This window comes from Marmota marmota, unplaced genomic scaffold, assembly GCF_001458135.2.
Source record: "Marmota marmota marmota unplaced genomic scaffold, marMar, whole genome shotgun sequence".
NCBI lineage: Eukaryota > Metazoa > Chordata > Mammalia > Rodentia > Sciuridae > Marmota > Marmota marmota.
Window position 1 is genome coordinate 11,818,985 of NW_026000169.1, and position 24,769 is coordinate 11,843,753.

Sequence of the window (24,769 nt, forward strand, 5' to 3'; positions counted from 1 at the left end):
TAACCCTTTCTTAGCCTTTCCATAACCTATAAATATATCTACCATTGTGTGAAGCATGATGTGACTTGAGTATTACAGACTAGAATAGTAATTAAGATGGGAATAAAAGAACCTATAATTGCCTGGCTTGTAGCTACTAAGTGATCCACAAGTACTCAATGAATTGCAACTGAAGAACATGATGTAGCTTGTGAATTAATTGTTAATCAATAAATTCTGACAGAGTAGAAAAACACAACCATGGACAGTCTGTGTTAATGTCATAGCTCACTCATGATAATTATGACTTGTCAATTTCCTATGTTGAAGACTTAACCTTCAGTGTGACTGCACTTGAAGATGAGGCCTTTAAGAAAGTAAGAGAGGTTACATGAGGTCATAAGAAAACGGGGCTAATCCTATAGGACTGGTATCCTTACAGAATGAGGAAAAGCCACCAGTACTCTCTCCCTGTACCTGTGGAAACAGCCTTAGGCTGGTCATCTACACGCCAGGAAGAGAGTCTCTCCAGAGAACAGCCCTATTAGCTGCACCTTAACCTTGCACTTCCAGCCTCCAGGAAGTGATGAGCAACCAAAGACTCACTTCTATCCTCTTCCAATATGAACACTTCAATCTCAATTTCAATGTCATTTAAATGTCACTTCAGGAAACAAGCAGTCCTAGATGAGCCTAGGTGCTTTTAATGCATGTTACATGACATCTTGTACTTCAAATTTAGACTAGCAAAGTGGTATCACACTTTCTGATACCAACCTATTTAATTCTCTACTTCTTGCTAACTTATAAACTCCATGAAGTACAGGACCATTTTTGTTGGGTAATTTATTCCATATTTTGACCAAATATTTGTGGCGTGACTGTTCATCTTAATAAGATGTTGCTTTTAGAAAAAAGATGAGAAAGCCATTAAGGAGGGCCTCTATCATACTTGAAGTATTTTTTTGTGGGGGTTGCGGGGGACAAGGGATTGACCTCAGGGGCACTTCAGCATTCAGGGACTGAATCTCCAGCCCTATTTTATGTTTTATTTAGAGACAGGGTCTCACCGAGTTGCTTAGTGCCTCACTATTGCCGAGTAATTATCTTGAGTTAATATGTAGATATGAAAAGAATGTTGAAGGAGAAGCAAAAGTCCAGAATTTCCTCAGAATTGCTATTATACAAATAGGTGACAGATCCAGGTTGTTTCCCTGTTCACAGGGACAAAGAAGACAAATTTAACACTTGACAAAAAGGAGGCTGAGTATGCAAATCTTAGTTTTTAAGTAAGAATGATTTAAAAGTTAAAACAAAAGTGTACAGAAAACGAAAGAGGAAATGAAAAGACTAAAGGGACATAACTGTCTTACCCAGATTTCTTCCCAAGTAAAGATAGTGGTAATGACCATATCTCCTCAGAGGGTTGGTACCAGGATTACATCAGATAATAGTTGAAAAGCACCCCAAGGCCTGATCTTTTTTCAAGCCGTCAACAAACAGCAATAATTATTATTTTTACAATTAACAATGGATAAGAGTAGTAGTGTAGTAGTGGTAAATCAATTGATCTGTGCCAGGACAAAGAGATGAAGACAACATTCCAATGACTGCAGCTGTGACCCTGGCACTGCACGCGACACTCCATGTGGGGACCATGGAGAGGGAGCACTGGGGAAAGACATGGGTGGTTATACGGATGTACTGGAAAATGTGGTTTGGTAAACTAAAAACCTGTCCTAAGTAGAACTGCATCATGGTCGGCTGGTCAGGAACACTTGCCAGGGAAATGCTCGGGGGAGCTGGAATGAGTCACCCTCAGAAAAGCCATGCTTCGCTTCCCTGGCAGGAAGGGCTCCAGGTCAGGAGTCACAAGCTTCAGCCTGCTGCTTTTGTAGTGCCACTGGAACATGCTCGATCATTTATAAGCTAGCTATAGCTGCTTCTGCACTGAAAAGGCAGAGTTGGGTAGCTGTGTGGTCTGCAAAGCTGAAACCATTTGTTATCTGGCCAATTTCAGAAAAAGGTTGTTGGTGCCTTCTCTGGATAACAGGAAAATGCTTATTTGAACTGGGAATGACCTCGGAGCCAGGATCTCCTCACAGGCTCCTGATGTGGACCTTGAGTGTCCACCCAGTTTGTTTCAATTGATTAGGACAAGCACTGTGCTAGACCTAGAACAGAGAAACAAGAACAGTGAGGGTGCTAACATTCATGCTGCAGACCCGGGGAAGAAGCAAGTCCAACCCCAGCTGAGCAGGTGAGGGAGAAGATACTGACCCTGGTAATCAAGAATATTACATTTAAATGAAGGGCCCACCTGAAGACATGGGTGATAATAAGAGTGTGTGTGTAAAATTGGAAGCTAGAGAAGGCAAGTCCTCCCATCTGGTCACATGCCACTGGCCACCTACACTGCTGCCACTGTCAGGAGTAGACCATGATATAGAGTTTTGAATGTTTTAACCATCAGCTTTGCCTTTCTGTCAGCTTAGAAAGATGCCAGAGCTCCCATTTAAACACAGTCCCTTTACCCTAAAGCCTGAGACTCGAACTAGCTGTCCATGTCTCTGCCCCACTGGATAGCAGAATTCCTTATCAGACTGCACTTACTCAGCAGCAAAACGTCTCCCACTCTCCCTTGACTCCAAAACATTCAGTCTCTCAAACGCAAAAGTGAACTGAAATACATTGATCAAGATCACTAGGGACCTACCTTCCTGTTGCCAAATTCAGGAGACCATTCCTACCACATTTTATTGGTTCCAGGGACTGGATTTGCCACAGTTGCTCCCATTGCACCTTGTGCTTTGCTTGGCTTCCAGTGCAACAAACTTCTCCTGCTTTTCTTTCTACCTGATAGACCCCACAGCTGCACCTCCTTTTGTCCTAAACACCTGCCCACAGCCTAATCCTTCCCTTGTCTGCATCTCTTTCTCCAGTTATTCCCATAAAGACTTCACCAGGGTCCTGTCTTAAAAATACTTTTTATTCTAAAGACTAGAGTATATCATTCAAATTCCAAATTCTCCCAGGAATAATGGACTTGCACACCAAGTACCTATATGAAATCACTGGCTTAGGTTTCTGCACCCTAAATTCAAACCATCATCACTCCAATGAACAAAAATCATCCTTCTTTCCTGTCCCAATAAACGGTTAGAATCCTGTTGGTAAGGTCCATAAGAAAAACTTGACCTCTCTTCTCTCACGTTCACATCCAATATATCAGCAAATCATGTGAGCTGCAAAAAATATCACTGAATCTCTTTATACACACTAGGGTATATCTATAATATAAATATAGACTTTAAGTGTAGGCTTTCTAAATTTAATTTTCCTGCTTTACTCATTTTAGCACTAACACTTCTATTTGTTACATGAACATAATAGTAGATCCACAGAAAATCAGCTAAATAAACTTTGCTATCATATTTCAGATTCTAAGATGTCTATCTATTTTCACTCTTAACATGTCTGAGATGTGGACTCAGCATTTTGGTACTGCTGTTGGCTAAGCAGTGGAGCAAAGTTGTCACAGCCAGCCTTGCTCATAGCAGTTCATGCAGTTCATCCTTCTAGTGGATCTTCAAAAAGTTACAGGATGATTTGGTACCAAAAACTAATTACACAGAAAGGAACTAAAACAGGGACACGCACTAAAAGCAAAAAAAGGAAGCTCCCGGCCTTCCCAAGCTGAAGCCAAAGCAAAGACTTCAAAGGCCAAGGAGGCAGAGCTGAAAGAAGTCCACAGCCACAAAAAGAAGATCCACCTCTTCTGTCATCCCCCTCCAGCGGCGCAAGACACTGCAGGAGAAACAAGCTTGACCACTATGCCATCATCCGGTTCCCTCTGACCACTGAGTCGACCATGAAGAAGACAGAAGAGCATCAGATCAGACAGGCTGTGAGGATGCTCTATGACACTGATGTGGCCACAGTCAATATGCTGATCAGACCTGATGGAGAGGAGAAGGCCTATGACTGGCTCTTGACTATGATGCTTTGGGTGTTGCCAACAAAATTGGGATCATTCAAACTGAGCTAGCAGGTTAATTCTAAATATACATTATTTCTCACAGGAGCTGGATGTGTAAAAGTGCAGAAAATACACAAGTTGATGATGATAAACAACTGCTGTGCTAACTAGAAAGAAATTGTGAAGGGAAAAAATATGATGTAAAAACATTAAAAAAAAAAAAGAGGCAGTGAACAAAGGGAATTCTTTTAATTAGAATTGATATCACTATAGGTAAAACTGTATGGACAATATACAGATTTTACAAGGTGATTTAAAAAAAAAATGCATCTGTGAAATGTGCATGTCCTTATGCTCCCTGTGGAGTGAACCACAAATAGAGTGACCTGTTTGGGACTGATGAATTTGATCTCTAGCCTTTCTTCAGCCACTTCAAAAATGGCAGGGGGATTTTAAAATGTGAACTCTAATGACAATTTCATACTGAAAGATTTCCCAGGAAATGCTGAACAGAGAAACAGCTCATGTGAGATGATTAAAAGGTTGTTCTGCATTATTCAAATTGTATTCTGTAGTCTGTGCATCCAAACACAAACTGATCTATAGCTGAGCTCAACCAGAAATTTATTTAGAGACAATCCAAATTCAGGACTATGAAGTTAAATGAATATGAAGAATCAAACAACTTTCACATCAGCCAAGATCAGCCTGTCTTTGAGAACACCTGTTTTGATAAGGGCAAATTTGCTGGTAGCTTGCAGACAGATCTGTAGTAACCAGCCTGCAGCCTGATTAAAGGTGCTGGGTGCTAACTACTGTGGGGCTGTCCCTAGACCTAACTCTACCCTTCTTATTGGCTACTTCTCAGCCCTGATATAATTTAGGTATAAATTATATAATTCAGTGATTTTCTCTCTCTGTTCTCTTATTCCACCACCTTTCAAATGTAGAGTACCATGAAACAGGACAGAGATACAATGAAAAAAGTGGAAAATGAAAAAGGATTTTAGAGTCTGTGGCTGGAAGTATTTTCACTATTGAGACCACAATCCTATGAAGCCTATATGTGTACCCATGTGTGTGCATTCACACTGCTGAGCCTGCATTAGAGAAAATGGGTGGCTTAAAACAGCAAAACTTGCTTCTTTGGATGTAGGGTTCTGAGGCTTCCAGTACTAAAATAAACCTGAAAGTCATAATTTTAACTTCTTGTCTGATAAACTAAAATCATTCATGTACATATTCCTCATTTAAATATTTTTATTGTAGAGTCTCTGGGCATAGCTCAGTGGCAGAGGTGTTGCCCTCGGTCCACAGCACTACAAATACATAAATAAATGAATGTTATGATTTCAGATTTTACCTTAATTTAAAATTGGTACATAATCAGCAAGAGTCTGAAGCACTCTAACTATTAATTTCTCACTTAAGTTTTTTTTTTTTAATTGAACAATTTTATTTGTTTTATAATAAAAACCTTGCTTTAATATTATAAGGTACACTGCAGGTCCGTCATGCTGCCAGTTACTTTTGGAACAACAAATGTCCCATTCAATGACCCAGAAAGCAGGGAAAACAAGAATTTTCAGAGTGTGTAGAACTGGTATTTACAAGTTTTTCTTATTGAAATCTTCTCAGTCTACACAGGTATTGCCACAGCACTTGCTTTGATGCTCAAATGCCTCAGAAATATATTCATTATGTGGGTTCTACAAAAGGTTCAATTGTTAGCATGCAAGCAAATAGTACTAAATAATATTACCTAAACTATGGCTGCCAAGTACTAGATCTTAATAATGAAATCAAATTACAAAACATTTCCTTGTAGAGCTATACAAAAGACAAGTTTTTAATAACCTACAAATAAACACTTCAGAAGATTTTAATTAAAATGATACTGAATTTTTTTTTCTTTTTTTTTTTTTTTTTTGCATGTGTGTATGTCTTACTGGGGATTGAACCCAGGGTCTTGCTGTGATAAGCAAGTGCTCTGCTTCTGAGCCATATCCCCAGTCCCTGAAGTTCTTGTTAATATGAGAAATCTTTGGCAATGCAAATGATTTTATTCTCCAAACTTTTCATAAAACTTTCATGTATAATATGTCCAATAAACTATATGTATTTATATATTTGCATGCTACACAGATACTATATAATTCATGTTGCTAATTTTGTGTTTTAACTTGTGCATTAAGGTTTAACATTGTGTTTGAATGGGAATTTAACAAATTTCCCCAAAAAATTATCACCCACTGGTGGCCTCATATTTTTTACTAATTCCTACTCACAAGTTGTATGTTAATAATAAGTTAAACATGTTTTCCAATATTATACTCTTCTGTTTACTATAATCTTAAATATAAAAGGATTTAGTAATGGATTTAATTATTTTTCACGTTAAAAATTTCACAAAAACATTGGTATAAAAGGTACATACCTGTGAAGACAATTAAAAGTTAATTATAAAGAATGTGAAGATGTGAAGCGCCCTTTGCAAATACAATGAAATTTATAAGTTACCAACAGAGCATGTACATGGTAGCTACTGAATCTAACTGAGCATGAGAAGTGATAAGTAATACAGGACTGGCACATCATGGCCCATGAGTGTGAACTTAACACCCTCCTCTCAATGAAGGTCGGCTCTCAACTTATAAATATTTCCACCTTGCTGCCAGCTTACAATCTTTAGAGTAAATAAAGCTTTAAGACCACCAGATACATATGCATGTGATGCCTTAACAAGATCTGAGATAGTGACACTCTTGAAAGTAGTTAAGAAGAATTGCAGAGTGTGTCAAATTACAGAGTCTCCACAGATTTTGATTATTTATGTCTTGGCTGGGACCCTTACATGTCTATTGTGGAATACTGAGTATTCTATCAAAAAAGTGACTGCCACACCAGAGAATACAATTGGACACATCTGATCAACTAGGAGGCTCTCCTCTCCCCTCTCTATGGGTGCCTCTTTTTTGATTGTGCTGGGGATGGAACCCAGGGCCTTGCACATGCCAGGCAAGCACTCTACCACTGAGCTACACCCCTAGTCCCTATATCTCCTAATGAATTACACACACACACACACACACACACACACACATGCTCATTTGAAGAAATCCAAATGCCTTTGGGACATAAGGCCTAGTTAATCAGCTAATCTAAACATGAAAACAACATGAAAGAAAAACATGAAGACCAGCAGCAGAAAAGACTTTTTAGTCTTTTCGCCCTTTTAGGGCGAAATCACATAACTGACAGAAGTGTGCCTACAATCATTCTGTAAAGACAGTGAGATGACAGAAGCCACCATAAACCCCATGTAACATGGAAGACTGTGACCTATCAAGTGATCTTAAGGCCACATTGTTCAATCCTGCCATTCCAGCTCCTTGTGAACTCTATTTTCAGCATTTTCTATTTGGAAGAGGACCTTCTATTCTGAGTCCTTACCAAGAAATCCAAAGACTTCAGGAAAATAAAAATAAACATTAGGAGCTCTCCCTCTCCAAATTTCTGAACCAGCACTGCTACTCCACCTTAGAGCAATGCCGCCATGATGGCAGGCATCACACTCGTGCACTTGGGAAATGATGATTGGTCTTGATGGGGGAGGGCAAACAGCATTGCTCTTTTCTCATTCACTGGCTGATTTGTGTCTTGTCTATGGCTGTTTTAGTACTTCAATGAGAATGGAGTAATTGTGACAGAAGCCACATGGCGCGCCTGAACTGTTTACTGACCTTTCACAGAAAATGTCTGCTATCTCGTCTTGACCATCGGGAGAAAGGAGAAATTATAGGTGCTTTTTCTAGCTAAGGACTGAAGATTTCAAGCAAGAACAATCGATGCTAACTTGCCCACCAAAATACTCCCAAACAGGAAGTCAACCTGTACCTCAGTTCCAATAAACGTGGGACGAATGTAGAGACTGGCAGAGGTGGAGTAGGGCACCCATTCTTGATCCAACTGCACAAGCTGCTGAATACACTCCAGAAGCTCTTCCTTGTCAAACACCTGAAAGAATGAAAAACCCAATGAATGGCCTTCTCCCAACATGCCAAAGAGAAATAGTCCTCAGGGGCACTCCGAAAGGTAGTATAGGAATATATTTTCAAGACTACTTGAATCTGTTTTTCAAGATTACTGTCCTAATTAGCTCTAAAGAAATGTAATTGTCTTTACTCTCAAAAACAAAATAACAAAATAAAAAGTAATCATAACAAACCCAACCAAAATATATTTTTTCTGTAATATTTTTCCCCCAAAAAATGTGGTTGAATTAACTATTCATATAGGAAAGAGAAGAAATTACATCCCACTGGGCCCGGTGGTGCACACCTATAATCCCAGTGGCTTGGGAGGCTGAGGCAAGAGGATGGCAAGTTCAAAGCCAGTCTCAGCAATGGCAAGGTCCTAAGCAAGTTTGTGAGATCCTGTCTCCCTGGGGATGTGGCTCAGTGCTTAAGGGCCTGTGGATTCAATCCCTGGCATGAAAAAAATAAAATACAAAAAGATTAGCTCTCTACCTTTTACCTTACCCTTAAATTCACTGAAACGGGATTTTATACTTAAATGTGACAAAATATTAAGGCTTTTATTTAAAAATAGAGAATATCTATGACCTTAAGAAAAGTAACTATTTGGGCTGGGGTTGTAGCTCAGTGGTAGAGCACTTGCCTAGCACGTGTGTGGCCCTGGGTTCAACCCTCAGCACCACATAAAAATAAATGAATAAAATAAAGCTATAAAAGAAAGAAAAGTAAATATTTTTAACTAAGAGATGTAAAGTAGCCAGGATGGTGGCACATGCCTGTAATACCAGTGACTCAGGAGGCTGAGGCAAGAGGATCCTAACAGCAGTGAGGCCCTTAACAACTTAGTGAAACCTTGTCTCAAAATAAAAGATAAAAAAGAGCCGGGGATGTGGTTCAGTGGTGAAGCACCCCAGGTTCAATTCTTGGTACAAAGAAAAAAAAAAGAGAGAGAGAGAGAGATGTAAATACAAATCATTAAGAAAAAAAAAATCAATAAATGTACCTATTTCAAATTTTAAGAACCTTTGATCTTCAAAAGATTAAAAAAACAACATAATTGATGAAATTGGTAACATTTCCAACAAAGGATTATAGTCAAAATGGGTCCAGCTATCCTGAACATCAGAAAGAGAGAGACAGATAATCCAACAGGAAAATAGGCAAAGGCAAAGAGCTCTTATTTCCAAGGAGAAAGGGTTTTTCATATCCCAGATGGGTGAGAGTTTGTAAAACAATAAGGAGTTACTCCATTGCGGGGCAGAGAAATATGCTTTCAAAGAGATGATGGGTTAGCCATGGTGGAAATGCATCAGAAACAAGATCATGACACTAGGATTTGCCTATTTAAACACTAATTTTGAACAACAATCAGGGTTTGACAATGTTACAGAAACTGAGTTCCCATCATGGAGATGTATCACCTGCTTAGATCTCCGATACTGCTCTCTAGAGATAAAATGTAGTGAATTTAGTGAAAAGAAAATCTGACTAGGAGTCAAAAAAACTGGATCTAATTTTTTTCCCTGTCCTGGTGTGTGACACTGGTCAAGTCACTCAAACTCTCTGGGCCTGAGTTTTCTTCTCTGTACAAAGGTGCTACCCTAAATTTTACTATAAAGGTCTTCTTGACAATGGCTTATTGTTATGATTGACAGATATGGAAAAGTGAAGCCACATAACACCATTGGCGGCAGAGAATGATACTACGCTTTCTTCCCAGTGACCTAGCTGTAATGGGAAGAAGAGCAAAATTGGGATCTAGTCCAAGACTGTACTTTAAATTTCTTGGTGCTACTATACTATGGCTTCTAAAGGAGGTGAGGAAAGCCAGGGTTATACAACCAAGCAAAGGTAGCAAAGGCCTGGTGCAAAAAGAGGGGCTACTTGGCTTTCACTGTTCTCAGACTTCCTCCGCACACAGCTTGGGCCCAGCTCCTCCAGGTTAGACCTGCAGATGTGTCAAGGAGGGGAGCTTCTTTCAGTTCAGAAAAGCGACCTGGTCATGGAAGCCATCTGTCACCTCCTACTTTATGAGTACCTTAGTGTCTAAATTGAATGCATTTTAAAATAAACTCTGCTCCATGACAGTATTTTGGCCAGGATACAAGGGCCATGAGAAACCATTTTTGATTTGATATTCTTGTTTTCTTTTCTCTAAAACAAAACTTGGAATAATATAATGAGTTACATAACTGTATATTTGCTGGTGTCTAAAGCAGTTAGGTCAAACATCACCCAAATAACTGCTGCATTCTGTATTTTCCATTTTCAATACCATAATTTCATGTGGTCTTTAAATTTTATTTTAGCTTAAAGCATGTTTTTTTCCTTATCCTTTCATCTTTCATATATACATATGAATCCCCCACAGCCCTTCATAAAGAAGCAGAAATATTGTTACCTCGTCAAATGCTATTGCCTATGTCCTTATATTTTTACCTCAATGATTAATCATAAATAACTTCAACGTTCATATGATTTGTAATGAATATTCACATAATCATGCAGAAATGATTTTGCGTGGTGATTAAACTCAAGTGACCCATGGAGTTAAAAAACACTTCTAAATTTACGTACCGGCAAAGTGGCTCTCACAGCAGACTTACACATTCTCTCCATGTTGAGTTCTGGCCGAAACAGTCGAATTTTATTATCTACTCCTCGAAATGCCTTTAAACCTTCAAATAACTGAGGATAAAAGAGAAATATAACTTATAAGGTTTCTGAATGAAAATCATTCCTGTGTTCAAAAGGAATCATTCTATCATTCACCAAGTAAAGCTGTTGACATTGGCCTCTACTTGAGAGGATTACATCTAGGAAAGATAGGAGTCAACAGCATTGGGTACAATGACTGGGAAAAAAAGGAAGTCCTTTTATTAACAGAATAAGGTGGGAATTCGGATTGCTGTTGCCCTAGCAGGGGTTATATTACTAAATGGCACACAGTGGGCAGACAGTGTTGTCAATCACAGAACAAGATTAACTGTCTGGACCACGAAGATTGAGAGAAACCACAGGCTCTAAGCTACTCAGCCTTCTCAAATGTATCCACGTGTCCTTTCATCTAAACTGGTTCATTTGAAGTCCAAATTGTAGATCATCTATGTGACTAGAGCTGGTTCAGTTCCCCAAATCACAGAAACCAGGAAGCTCTGCTATGTTAAGGCTTCCCCAGCTCGCCCAGCCCAACAACTAAGCAGAGATATGAGAGGATTTTGAAATATATACATACACTGATAAATACAGAGGAAAACAACAGATCAATAATTTTAGAGGGAAATTTAACAGAAGCTCTCTATGTAATCATTAGAACAAACAGATAAAAGCTCAATAAAGATATGGAAGATCTGAACAAGGAAAACAAACTCACCTAATCCTAATGTACATCAGGACCCTACAGTACCACCTGCAGAAAACATGTTTGTTTCACATGTTTTTCAAACACAAGATAGGCCAGAAATCAATGCCAAAACTATAACCAGAAAATACCCAGACTTTAAAAAAACAAGGTACCTGTTACTAGAAAGAAAAAAGAAAAATCAATGGAAAATGAAAAGTAGGGCCTTTAGAGATGTGTAGCCCAAACTCTTAATAAGAAAAAAAGGCAGCTCAATTTAAAAGCATGACTTTTGACACGGCTTTTAAGTACAACCTATTATTAATTTCTAAAATATAATAGGACTAAAGCTTCAGTTAAAAGGTAAGTTTTCAGACTAGACTCAGCAGATAAGTTCTGAAACAAACAAACAAAAAAAAGCTTATCATGCAAATCCTTTCTAAAATAAAGCCTGATGAGGTCATGTTACTGAATATAAAAGAAACCAGACTTTAAGGCAAGAGGCTTTACTAAGGACAGAGGTAACTTCCTGAGTTTCCCTTTACTTCACAATTTTTAAATTGTACACACCTAAAAAGGCTATAATCAAAAGACAAAGAAGATAACAAGTACCTGCGCCAAGAATTTAGAGAAAGGAAACTCTTGTACATTGTTGATAGGAATATAAATTATGTTGCCATTGTGGAAAACACTAGAGATATTCCTCAAAAAAACAAATATAGAACTACCTACGGTCTATATATCCAGAGGAATTCAAATAAACACGTTAAAGACGTATCTGCATTCCCATGTTCATGGAAGCACTATTTAAAATACCATAACACAGAACCAACCTAAGTGTCCACCAACAGATGAATGAACAAAGAAAATGTGATTTGTAGGCACAATGGAAGACTACTGGGCTTTAAGGGGAAGGGAATTCTGCCATTTTGTCAATGTGGATGAATCTGGAGGACATTATGCTAAGCAAAACAAGCCAAGCACAGAAAGATTCTGTTATCTCATTTATGTGAAATCTAGAAAAGGCAAACTCATAAATGTAAATATTAGAACTATGGAACTGTGGTTACCACATCAGGGGGGATTGGCAGATATTGGGCAAAGGATGAAAATTTCAGTTAGAAGGCATATGTTTTGAGATTTGCTGCACAGCTTGTAGCTACAGTTAACAAAAATAATATATTGTATATTTCAAATTTGTTGATGGCAATTTTCAAGTATTTGCACCATAAAACAGATAAACATGTGAAGTGATGGGGATATGTTAATTAACTCAATTTAATCATTCTATAATGTATACATATTAAAATATCACATTGAAAATTTTTTTAGTATTCTAAAAGTTGAATACACTTAATGAGATGGTTTCAAATATATGTAAATATTATGATCATCTTATTGAATAATATAGATACAAAATATACAAAAAAAATAGTACAACATGACTATGTGGGTTTATTCCAGGAATAGAGGTTAATTTAACATAAGAAAATTACTTAATGTGATTCATTATATTATTAGCTTATATACAAAAAAAAACTATATGACTAACATTAAATGTAGTAAATGAATCTAATAAAATTGAATAGTCATTTACGATTTTCAAGTTTCCTGGATGAGAAAATAAACAAGAAACTTTGTGACAAAGTATATCTATAATGAACTTCCAGCAAACACTATAAACGGTAAAATGCTAAAGCTTTCCTTTCAAATTTAGTAAACCCACAACTGCTTGCTGCAACCACTTTAATAGAATATTGTACAACCAGTAAAATAAGGCAAGAAGAAGGAAATTTTAAAAGTTTTGAGGAGGATGAAATAAAACTGCCATTGGAGTATGACACATAGAAGACATGGTTAAATATAAAGAAAATCCAGAAAAGCTGACAGATAACCTTTAGCAAATATTTGTTTAAACAAGGTGGCCAGATGTCAAATTGTATTCCAATATAATGGCAGCAGTTTAAAAAAAATAAAAACACAATTTACAATAGAAATAAACAGTTGGGAATATTAGGACAGGGAGAAAAATCTAACAAAATAAGTATAAGAACCCTAAGGGAAATATCAAGTTAATGACAACTTAATTGTATGTGGAAAGTAATCTCATGCTCCTGGGTTGAAGGCCTCAATAGTACAAAGGTGTCAATCTTCCCCAGTTGATCATCTATGTATTCATAACCATCTGAATAGAAGTCATGTAGATATATGCAATTTTCTTTTGACAAGCTGAATGACAAAAATCGAGTGACTTGATAAACTGAATCTAAAAGTTACATGGAAAAGAAGATGACCAAGAATGCCCAAGGCACTCTTTGAAGAACAAAAGAGAAGAGCAGAATTCAAGGTCCATTACTAATATTAAGAGATTAAGACAGTGAGTTGGACAAGTACACTGATGAAGGAAGAGAACAGATCCAGACAGAGTGATCCAGAAACAGACCCACCCATACATGTCAGAGGGCAAAGAACACTCTTTTTAAGTGGTGCTGTTCGGAATGCTGAGTATCCACAGGCGGAAATAAACAGATCCCTTCTTCATACAAAAATCCAAGTCAAAGTTAATCCTAATAAATGATAAAATCAATATTTGACAAAATTAATCAAAATCAATATTTCATAAACAATAAAATAGATACTATAGGATCAGCTGGGTGTAGTGGCACGTGCCTACAGTCCCAGCTACTTGAAATGCTGAGTCAGAGGACCAATGGATCTCAGGAGTTGGAGACCAGTCCAGGTCACCAAGACCTCAACTCAACACACACACACACACACACACACACACACACACACACACACACAATGTCTTCAAAATCTAGGAGTAGAAAATAAAGTCTTTATACAAGGCACAAAAAAATACCAAAGATAAAGCAAAGATTGACAGAGTCAACTATTTTTTATTTTAAATATATTTGGTGTAAAAAAAAATAGAGGAAAAAGTGTAGAAGAAAATTTATTTATATATTTAAAATACGTAATAAAGGACCCATATTCCAAATGTATAAAGCAATTCTATAAATCAAAACTAATGACAGCACAATAGAAAAGTGAGAAAAAGACTTGACAAGCAGGTACTTCAATGAGATACTAAGTTGACCCAAAAAACATATAGAAAAGTATCCAGCCTCCTCTGAGAAGTGCAGAGTAATGCACCAGAAGATACCATTACATTCCACTGGCAAAATAAATAACAATAATAATAATAATAATAAAATAAACCAACCACACCAAGATTTGATAAGGTTGCAGAACAACAGAAATTCTTATTCATGGCTGGTGGTTATGTTTATTTTTCTCTTTTTTAAGGGGGAGAGGGGTTTCCCAGGAATTGAACTCAGGGGCACTTGACCACTGAGACACATCCCAGCCCTATTTTGTATTTTATTTAGTGACAGAGTCTCACTGAGTTGCTTAGCGCCTTGCTTTTGCTGAGAGCCTCGCTTTTGCTAAGGTTGGCTTTGAACTCTCAATCCTCCTGCCTCAGCCTCTGAGCTGCTGGGATTACAGGGGTACATCACCATACCCGGCTTACTTTTTTCTTAAACATCAAGTTATATCGTATGGTCAGCTACACCATTCTTAAGTATATAGCTCTCAAAATTTTTGATCCCATACCTTAAAAAAATGACACCCTCAAAGAGCTTTTATTTATGTAATCATTCTATCAGTATTTACCATGTTAGAAATATTCATGGGGTTCAGAAAGGAAGAAGTATTTCTAATAACCTTTACCACATAATTGCAATATTCTTTAATACCACTTCAAAGCTTGACATGTGGAGGTTTCTAAGAGCTAGTTGCTCTGTGGTATATGAAGCCATAACAATGAAGTTTTCATACTCAGTTAATTTATTAAATCCATCATTCAATCAAGGTTCAACTAGAGAAGGGGAACCCGTAGGAGGCACAGTTAATATTAACAGATTTATTATGAGGAACTGACCAATGCAATTATGGGGACTGACTAAGCAAGGCCAGAGTCTAGATCAGGCAGGTAGGCAGTGAAGGTCTATGGCAGACTGGACCTCTCCAGTCTCGAGCTGCAGCTTATCTGCACTTGGCAATCCAAAGAAAATAGACCAAAAAGTGAGTGCGATGGCCGCTGCTGTTGAGTCTCTCCTCAGGGAAGTCCCCAGGTCAGGCTCACCCACAACAATCTCTTTTTTGCTTACCATTAAATCAACTGATTAGAGACTTTAACCACATGTGTAAAAACCCCTTTTCAGCTCCTCCTAGAGTAGAGTAGCGTTTGCCTAAATAACTGGGAGAAGGTGTGCTCCTGTAGCAACGTGACCACTGCCTCCCTACTGCCCTGCAAGGTTCTCTCAAGAAAACAATCTTGGAGTCCACTCTCACCAGAAAAGACTAAAACCAGAAGTCTGGGGACAAGTTCAGATTAATCATACTGACATATCGACATGCCATCCTATGCTATCTGGTCCTGGGAATACATCTTTATCCATGTACAAATTTGAAATGTCATGCAATGATCATTTGGGAAAACTGGCTCACTGAGCTATGCATATCTTCCAAAGACTAACATCTCTTCATACTTCCTATATCACCCCTAACATCAGAAAGCTCTTTAAGCCATGAAAATGGTCAAGTTCAAAGAAAATTCCAAATTTCTAGTTTTCATTTGAGTAAGAATTTCATCATTGCTGAGACATTCTTTCCACTGCTTTGCTTAAAGTGACACGTTCACTCATTTACGAGAAAACGTCTGACAAATGCCCAAATCTGAGTAATCATACTTTGTTCTTTCAAGAAAAATGGTGTTAGATGAAAAAAGCAACCAGACTTACTCAGAAGCTCAAGAGAATTACACAATCGCTTTTCCTTGAGACACATAGTACTTTAGGATACAGAAGTACTTTACATAAAGTTGCTATTTATCACACATTCCCCAAAAACATTCTGCGATAAAACTGGCATTCTTTTGATAATTGTGATGGGTAGACCAACTAGCAGATGTTGGACAAGGAAGCTTTCCTTAGTGCAAATGCTAATACAATGAAAAACAAAAGTAATGCCTAACTATTACAAAAAGAGTTTTATTCTTAGTTATCTCTGAAAGGGTTTCAGGGGAACCTAGAGAGTCTGGACCATATTTTGAGAACTGCAACTTAGAGAAACTCTCCCAAGTGTACCAGCATTTCACACACAATAATGTTGCAGAAGGAAACAAAGCCCATCGCCAAGGCTGCATATTTTCGCATAACATAAAAACTACTACTGCCGAGACTGAGACGTGTGAATGCAGTACCTACCACCCTTAGATCCAGGTAACCAGGGCCTCTGCCCTGAGCCCCACACTTTAGAGAGCTCTGGCTCCTACCATGCTCCAGTTATGACCTTCTCCTTGGAGCAAGTGGTCAGAAGTGCCAAAAGGACATGCTCACCTGGACCTCAAGCCTCCCTTCTACTCCAGGCTCCAAGAGTTCCCCGAAACTCTGCCCAAATAGCCCTGATCCTATCTTTAGGAATTAAAAAGGCTCCTCAGGTTTATCTTTCCAAAACCAGATGGCACCACTGGTGTGCCCATGCCTAAGTCCTAGGAATGGCCACAGGTCACTGCAGGTGGGTGGTGAGGGTATGTATGCATGCTGTGGCACTTGCAATATAGGATAGAGCCAGGATGGGAAGACATGGACAGGGCAGATCATGGGCTTCCTGTGCATATTTATGTCCCATGCCCCACAAATGTTAGGGCTGGTTCTGATTGGATAGATCGTATAACACTGAACTCAAATAATAGGGTGCATGCAGACACACCCAGAATGTTATTCCACTTACAGAAATTTCAAAAAGAAGCAAAACTATAGTATTAGAGATCCACACACTCCATACAAAAAAGCAAAGAAAGGCTAGCACAAAAGCAAGGGTAATGCTAAAAGAAAGAGACAAGGTCTATAATCAGGATGGGACATAGAGGGCTTCTATAATCTCTGTTCTGTTTCATTACCTGCATGGTAACTATTATAAGCATTCATTTTTTAGTATTCATTAAATACATACTACATAGTACATATATGTCTTATCCTTTTGTTTTTTGTTTTGTTTTTGTACAATTATGCTTTGTTTCACTAAATATTTATTTGAACCTGGAAATGTAGTGTCTGATATCAACTTTTCGTTTCCTTTTATGTTCCCTACTCACAATTCACATCTCTTTCCACTATTTGAAGTCGTCACATGTTTATCTACTTAAAAATACTTTCATATATTAACAGAAATCACAAGTCCTGGGCACTTGGTAGACACTCAACATTCATTGAACAAGTGAACAGGGAATGAAATGAATGTTCCTGGTAAGAAAATCCAGGGACCCTATACTTTTTATGCTTCCTGAATTCCTATGACACTGACATAATATCTAATCTGTGACACCTTAACAGTCTGATCTGTCACTCAAAGGGAAAGCCAAATGCATATCAATGTCTCCCCCATACCTCACTTGCTGAGAGCCACAGCCAAGTCTGGATGGCGCCAGAAGGAGTGGTTAAGAGGTGATGCCAGGGAGCCATTAAGATGATGATAACTAAGTTATAATTACTGTGACTGGAAGATGCTGGATTGGGACAGGCTGTGTATTGAGTTGTATATGGACCCCTGCTGTCCGGCAATAGGGTGGCTGGGGGAGGGGGAGAATAGGGCCAGGAATAGGGTGGTTCCTGCTGCCTCGGGTGCCCGCCACTTGCCACTTTGGAGTTCCCGTTGAGTTCTGGGGGGGGGGAGGTGTTCAGAGAGAGAGAGAGAGAGAGAGAGAGAGAGGAGCAAGGTGGAAAGAGGGGAGAGTTCCCGGGGAGTGTGCCTGGAGTGCTGGTGGAGTTCGGGCAATAAAGCTTCTTGTTTGACAAGTGCTTTGTGGCAGCTCGGTGATTTGTGCCCAGCCAGACTGCGGCACTCACTCTACATATCACAGTCTGTATGTTCCAAAAATGGCCAAATAATATTTCCATATGCTCTTTCAGATCTTTGACATTCCTCATCAAGAGGTGGGGCATTTGTTCCCTCCTTTTGAACTCCAGCAGTCCTCTATGACTATCCTGACTAATAGAATACTGCAGAAATAATGCTATGTGCTTTTGAGGCTAGAATGTAGAAAACAGTGGAGCTCTCAACTAGCCTCAGTCTTAATACACACAGCTTTGGACTCTGAGGCCACCATCTAAGATGCCTGACTACCCTGAAGCCACCAAGCAAGAAATGACATAGAGAAAGAGTGATACTGAAAGTGCCCCAGCTTTTCAGTCCCCACGTGGGTGCCAGGTCATGTGACTTAAGAAGCCTTTGAGCTGACACCAACCCAGCCACTGACAGCAACCACGTAAGAGACCCCCTAAAATAAACTACTTAATCATACTACACAACCCCCAGAAACACGGAAGATAATTAATAAGTCATTCATTTTGTTATGCAAAGTCGATAACTATACATTACACAATCCAGCTCTTAAAGAAAACCTTTTTAATTTTTTTTATAAGTAGAACCTTAATAATCCAAAGACTTTGGTTTTTACAAGAAAGGATAACAGTATTTTGAGTCCCTGTTTTATTTTGTTTGCAATGCTAGAGATGAAATCCAGTGCCTCACACAGGTTAGGTAAGCACTCTTATCACTGAGCTACAGCCCTAGCCTTGAGATTTTTTTTTTTTTTTTAACTATCAGCTCACAGGACTGTAAATTGGAAAAACTAATCAAGCTAGCATTTCAACTCATCTAAGCAGATTTCCAAAGAGCTTTCAAAAACCAATGACCACCAAAATCTTTCCAAAATGGTATAATCCCTTCTAATTTACTTCCTGTAGGCCAGTCTCAAAAATGGGGTTCCTAAAGCAATAGAATTAAGGTGACCTCAACACTTGTTAGCAATCAGAAACTTGGAGGTGGGACCCTGCCAAGTTTGAGGAGCAGTGTTCTAGTTTGACCATACTACCAAATACCTTCTTTTCTATTAAAAGCAATTTCAGTTGTTCTTCATTACATGCTCTGACATGGCAAGGGCTTGGCATGAATTACAGAAGAACTCACCAAGTTGATACAGCTAAAAGAGAGAGCTGGGAATGGAACCTAAGAATCCTAAATTTTACATTTTGTGGATATATATGGATAGTGAATATGTTCCCAAAATTATTTGATTTTCTAATTCTGAACAAGTTAATGAAAATAAACCTCCTAGTCTTTTTAGTGCATACACTTAGGATCATGAGTAAGCTCCAAGAGTAATAGGATTGAATCCTGGCTCCATCTTCACTACATAATAGTGGGCGAGAAACAACTTCTCCTCAGTCAGCTTCTATGGTAGATGATGCTCCTGCATCAGGGGTTACCACACCTAACAGTTGGGCGCTCAGGGTGCACCAGGCATGGTGTTACATGCATGAATTAATTATCTTGTTTTATACTTAGAAGAACACTGTGAGGTAGATATCAACACTATCTTAATTTTATAGATAAAAATATGAAAGGCACAAATGATTAAATTTCCCAAGTTAAAGAACTCCCAAGGACGCAACTAAAACAGATTTTGGGCCCAGAAAGTCTGACTCCAGAACCTGAATGTTTAACCATATGCTGCTTAAGATAATTAGGAGATGAATGATGGATATAAGGTACATAATACAGGACACAATGAAGGAACTCAATGCACAAAATAGTTATCATTACAGCTATTAGTATTTCACTATTATTATCTTTTACTCCCTTAATAGGTAGACCATTATCTATTTTCAGCACCCTCAATATTTTGGGAAAGATGTCCAACACATTAAAAGGGAATAAAATGAAATGTAGAGTCAACAGAATTGCAAGTATCTAGTTAACTGTCTCCCCTCAGGAGGACTAGTGAAAAAATTCATTAAACTCTTATGCCTATGATTACTCCAACTCATCAATTCATGCTTAAAGGAGAACATTTAATTACATGTCCCTTAATGTACATAACTATATGTTGCTGCTAGTCATAAAAGCATGCAATTAGCACTAAAATCTAATTATAATAATGTACTTAATAACCCCTTCTCAATCATTCCAACATCAGAAAAGACAAGTGATTTAATAAAAGATCAAGAGTATGGGATTTTTGTTCACTAATTTTCCAACCAACTATCCTTTCTATTTGTTCTAAGTGTTTTGTTTTTTTTTTAATTGACATCATAGAAAGTTCAAGATTATCTGAAAAAAAAAAAAATCTTCTTAGGACTTATACTCAATTCAATTGTCTATGGGAAAAAAATTTTGTGACATTTATGACTCCCTCTAGTATATATGATAAAGCCTAAAATACCCAAAAGCTATTTTAGCAGGGGAGCTACTTGACTTCCATAGTGAAGTACAAGCACGTCACCATCATCAATTCCCATATACTTACTTCTACTGCATAATGCAAAGTCGATGATCCAGGATGCAGTGACAGGTTTTGAAAAGGCTTGATGTGAGGTTTCTCCCAACCAAACTCAGAGGACCACTCCACTGTCAACATGTGATCCGTAAACACAGTTCCAAAAACCAGAGTATTGGGATCTGGTTTTTCCTTCAAGATGGTGGCTGGTGTGATTATTAGATCTTTAGCCTGGGGGATAAAAATCAGCAACATTAAAGTTAAGTATCTGAATATCTACCAGCTAGGTGATACCGAGGGTATAGAGCAAAATCACTTGAATTTTAATTATGGACAGCTAAAACACAGAAATTTAACACTATGTGAGCCAAACAGACCCCACTTGTGTTCAGAATTCAGTTGATTGTTCGGAAACTCTGCAATGTACACTGCCTAGTAGAATATCAGAAGAAAAAAACTTCAGTAATACTTTATACAGGGACAAAAATAGCAGATGAGGTAAAATATTGCAAAAAGGAGAAGACATCTCTTCATTACTCCCACCACAGGATTCAAGTTGAGCATTTGGGAAAGAAGAAAGGGGTGTCTTCCATAATACAAATGACAATGGTCACAATGACTTGTTAGATGAAATGGTCATTAAGAACGGAAACTCTTCTTGACAATGGCTACACTCTAACTCCCCCAAAGAATTTTTGGCATAAACCCTCAAAATCCTCTGGATGCTCAACAGAAGAAATTAGCAGAGTGAAGCAAATGTTTTTCACTTTGAAAACAGACAAGAAGAGAATGAACACTAGGATGTAAATCCTCTATTATGTGTTAAGGAAACAGTGAACAAAAGGCCTATTCAAAAACACATAAGAGTAGTAGGAAACAACTTGGCACAGTATTTCACTAACTTTCGACAAAGCCAGTTTGCTCATTTCAGATGACCAAATACGCAAGTGTACAAATGACCACCAATAACTTTATAATAGTTGTGGAAAAAAAGGCGGAAAAAGGCTTTTTGACAGCAGAAAAAACAGGAACAGATTCAACCTGTTCATAGGTTGTAAGCAATGTTGAATACCACTTAAAAAAAGTTCCCCCCCCTTTTTTTTCCTTTTAGAAAAAGTAGCTGCACCTACAAGTTCATGCCACTCTGCCTGGTTTGCACAGTTTTTGTTTTTGACATATTGGGTATAAAACTGAGGGGCTCATGCATGCTAGGCAAGGACTCTACCACTGAGTAACACACCCAGTGCTTTTACTTCTTTTAAGACCATAAAAATATTTCCTCCCAAATCAAATACAGAACTTAGAGATGGGTCAGGAGGAAGTGGTGTAGCTCAGTGGTACAATAGGTGCTTCACATGCCCAGGGCCCTGGGCTTACTCCCCAGAGCTAAATAAATCAAACCAAAACAAAAAACTACAGACCGTCATTCTACATCATCACCTCTTATTATTTTTAATTGATCTTATTATTCCAGATCAATTCACTGCCTTACAGCTACCTTAGTCTTAGATTATAAATGACAATCAGCTTTATTTTTAGAAAAATATTCAGGCTGAAAACTGTTTTTGTTTTTAACTGTCCTTAGAAACAAATTTATTAAGAACCATCTCTGTCATCCCAGAAACATGGGAGAAAAGACTGAGAAGAGCAGGGTGGGGTAAGTGTCCCAGGGAAAACAGTCTCTGATGTCTCTTCCAGGTATGGGTAGAGAGGAGCCCTGGTCCCAGGTGGCTCTACACTGCCCCAACCAGCTTGCACTGTTTCTCCAGTAGCTGTGTGAGTCCACACCTGAGCGGTGCCCACACCATGACATCAGGATCCACACAGCTCAGGGGCCTCTGGCTGTCCATTGGTTTTGTCTCTGTCTCAGCTCTCCATTTTCATTGGAGTCACTTTCTGAATCCAGCACATTTCTGTCCTCCTTTCATGGGAGCCACTTGGTTTTTGAATGCAGACCTGACTTTCAGGCCAGGCAGCAGGAACGTGGCATGCAGCAACATAGTTGTTGAATATAGGTGGCAATCCTCCTAGTCCCCCCTTTCAGCCCTTGCTGTTGCCGTGCATAGGCTGTGGGCCAACCCTGGCTGTTGCCATGTATGGGTTGTGGGGTTGCCCTATAGAGAGAAATTTTTCCCTATATAAAGGAGTTTTCTTCTGGCCACATACCCTGGGAGGACTTGCTGCTGTGTTCCACCCACCGATGATCGTCCAGGAGCTGGTGTGGGGCACACAGGGACATGCTAGGGAGCTATGCTGGGAGTGGGGGTCCTTGCATGCAGGCTGGCTCTTTTACCTCCCTTTAGCCCTGACTCCTTGGCCTCCTCAGGCAACTGATGCTCCCAGGGCTAGAAGGGGAAGGGCCAAAGGGCAAGCTCACTGGCACTCCTCTTTGGGCGAAGAGAGAGATTAGAAGGGGCATGGGCAAGGCCCAGCCTCTGGATGCCCAGGCTTTAACTAGATCATGCAGCCTGCCGCCTGGATTATCAGGTGCTGGAGTATCAGGTACACAGCCATTGCCTCATGAAATTTTCTATTTGTCAGAGATGCCCAGGTATTGTTTGGGTCACAACCCATGTTAAACATGATTGTCATTATTATGAAGTCTGGGTGGTTTGGGGAGTATGCACTAGAACGATCAGTGAATATACCTTACCCTGACTCAGCCATGGGCGCCCCATGATTTGGTCTACCACAGGCCTCTGTGTGGAGTCCACAGTCACTATTTAATAGTTGAGGTTTCATGCTTCAGCAGAAACCTAAGGGAGTATAGTACCTTGCATGCAGGATCAGCTCTGTCAGCTGCCAAGCAGTCGTCCCTCTTAAATGAGTGGCACCCTATGACCATAAAACACAGAATGACACCCAGGCACCAGATGTTCACTGCAAGGGTGCTCATATTTTTCCCTCTGGCAGATTTATGGGGCAGAGTATGAGACAATGCCCCAGAACCTGTCCAGCTTCTGCCTAACCATGAACCTGCTACTCAGGCTGAAGTCAATGAGTTTGATGTTTCCTCTGACTCTCACTGGGATGTTCTCCAGCTTCAAGTCTCCATGAGCCATGTCTTTCTTCTGGTAGTAGCACATGGTACATGTGATCTACCTGAACCTTCTCTGGGTAGATATTTTCAATGTGTCAATAATTCGAAACAGCTGGATCACATTTTTGAGTGTTCTAGTCCCCATTGTATCCTATTTGAATATGATTGGGGAAGTGCTGCTATATATTTGGCAGGACTTTTTACAGTAACCTCTGTCCTGGTGAGGAGATAGCAGGCTAATTTCACCTGGGCAAAGCCACTCTGACCAATGTCACTCAGGACCCATTAATAGTCCGTGAAGATGGACCAGCTTAAGCTGGTCCTCTTGCCACACTTCACTACTCTGACTACTCTCACTGCACATCTTAACTACTACAGATGTTAGTTAAAAATACCAAAACAAAAAAAAGTCAAAAAAGAAAAACAAAACAAAAAACCCAAATCAAAAAAGCAATATCAAAAAACCAAAACTAGAACCCCCAAACCACCAAACGAGCTAACTATCCTTGAGTTTCACAGGCTACCACCAAGATTTCCCTGTACTAATGAGCGAAAAATCCAGGCACAGCCAGGGCCTTCTCTAGCTGGTGTTTGAAATTCCCTCACATGGCTTCTTGCGAGGTCAGAGCAAGAAATGACTCAAGACATGCACGGGCATAGCTCACTTTTTGGTCTCTAGGACCAAAGAATAAGAAAGGACTCCAGAAGCTTCTGTGGGTTACTTGTTTTGAAACTGAAATCTTTTCAAGTCTGAAAATTTGCAATAACTTTTGTCTTTTAAAGACCTCATCGTATCTCCACTCAAGGTTTTGATTCCTTTTTCTTTCAACTTGGAATAACTGGTATCAAAGGGATGGAGGCAGCTCGCTCCTGTAGTTACAGGATAACAAAATGCTCTGTTCCCTTTAGAGCTCGGTATTAACATCTATGGGGTAGAGAAGGAGGTGGTGGACTTTTTCACCATTTTCTCACAAGGTCCTCAGCAGATTTCTCCTAAGAGACCTTCACAGGATTGCTGGTCAAAGACACAGGGAGGGACTCCAGGTAT

The 24,769-nt window shown here is 39.0% G+C and overlaps 1 protein-coding gene across 3 annotated transcripts in view; it reads right to left on the reverse strand.

Annotated features, from left to right (window-relative positions):
• Positions 1–24,769, reverse strand: part of Bcat1 (branched chain amino acid transaminase 1) — a 104,687-nt gene that overhangs the window by 36,120 nt on the left and 43,798 nt on the right. For all 3 annotated transcript variants that reach the window (XM_048787317.1, XM_048787316.1, XM_048787318.1), the window contains exons 3-5: positions 20,712–20,912; positions 10,573–10,683; positions 7,856–7,975 (exon numbers count right to left, since the gene is read on the reverse strand). In XM_048787317.1, the coding sequence (XP_048643274.1) occupies positions 7,856–7,975; positions 10,573–10,683; positions 20,712–20,912 (432 nt within the window). The remainder of the gene's footprint in view (positions 1–7,855; positions 7,976–10,572; positions 10,684–20,711; positions 20,913–24,769) is intronic.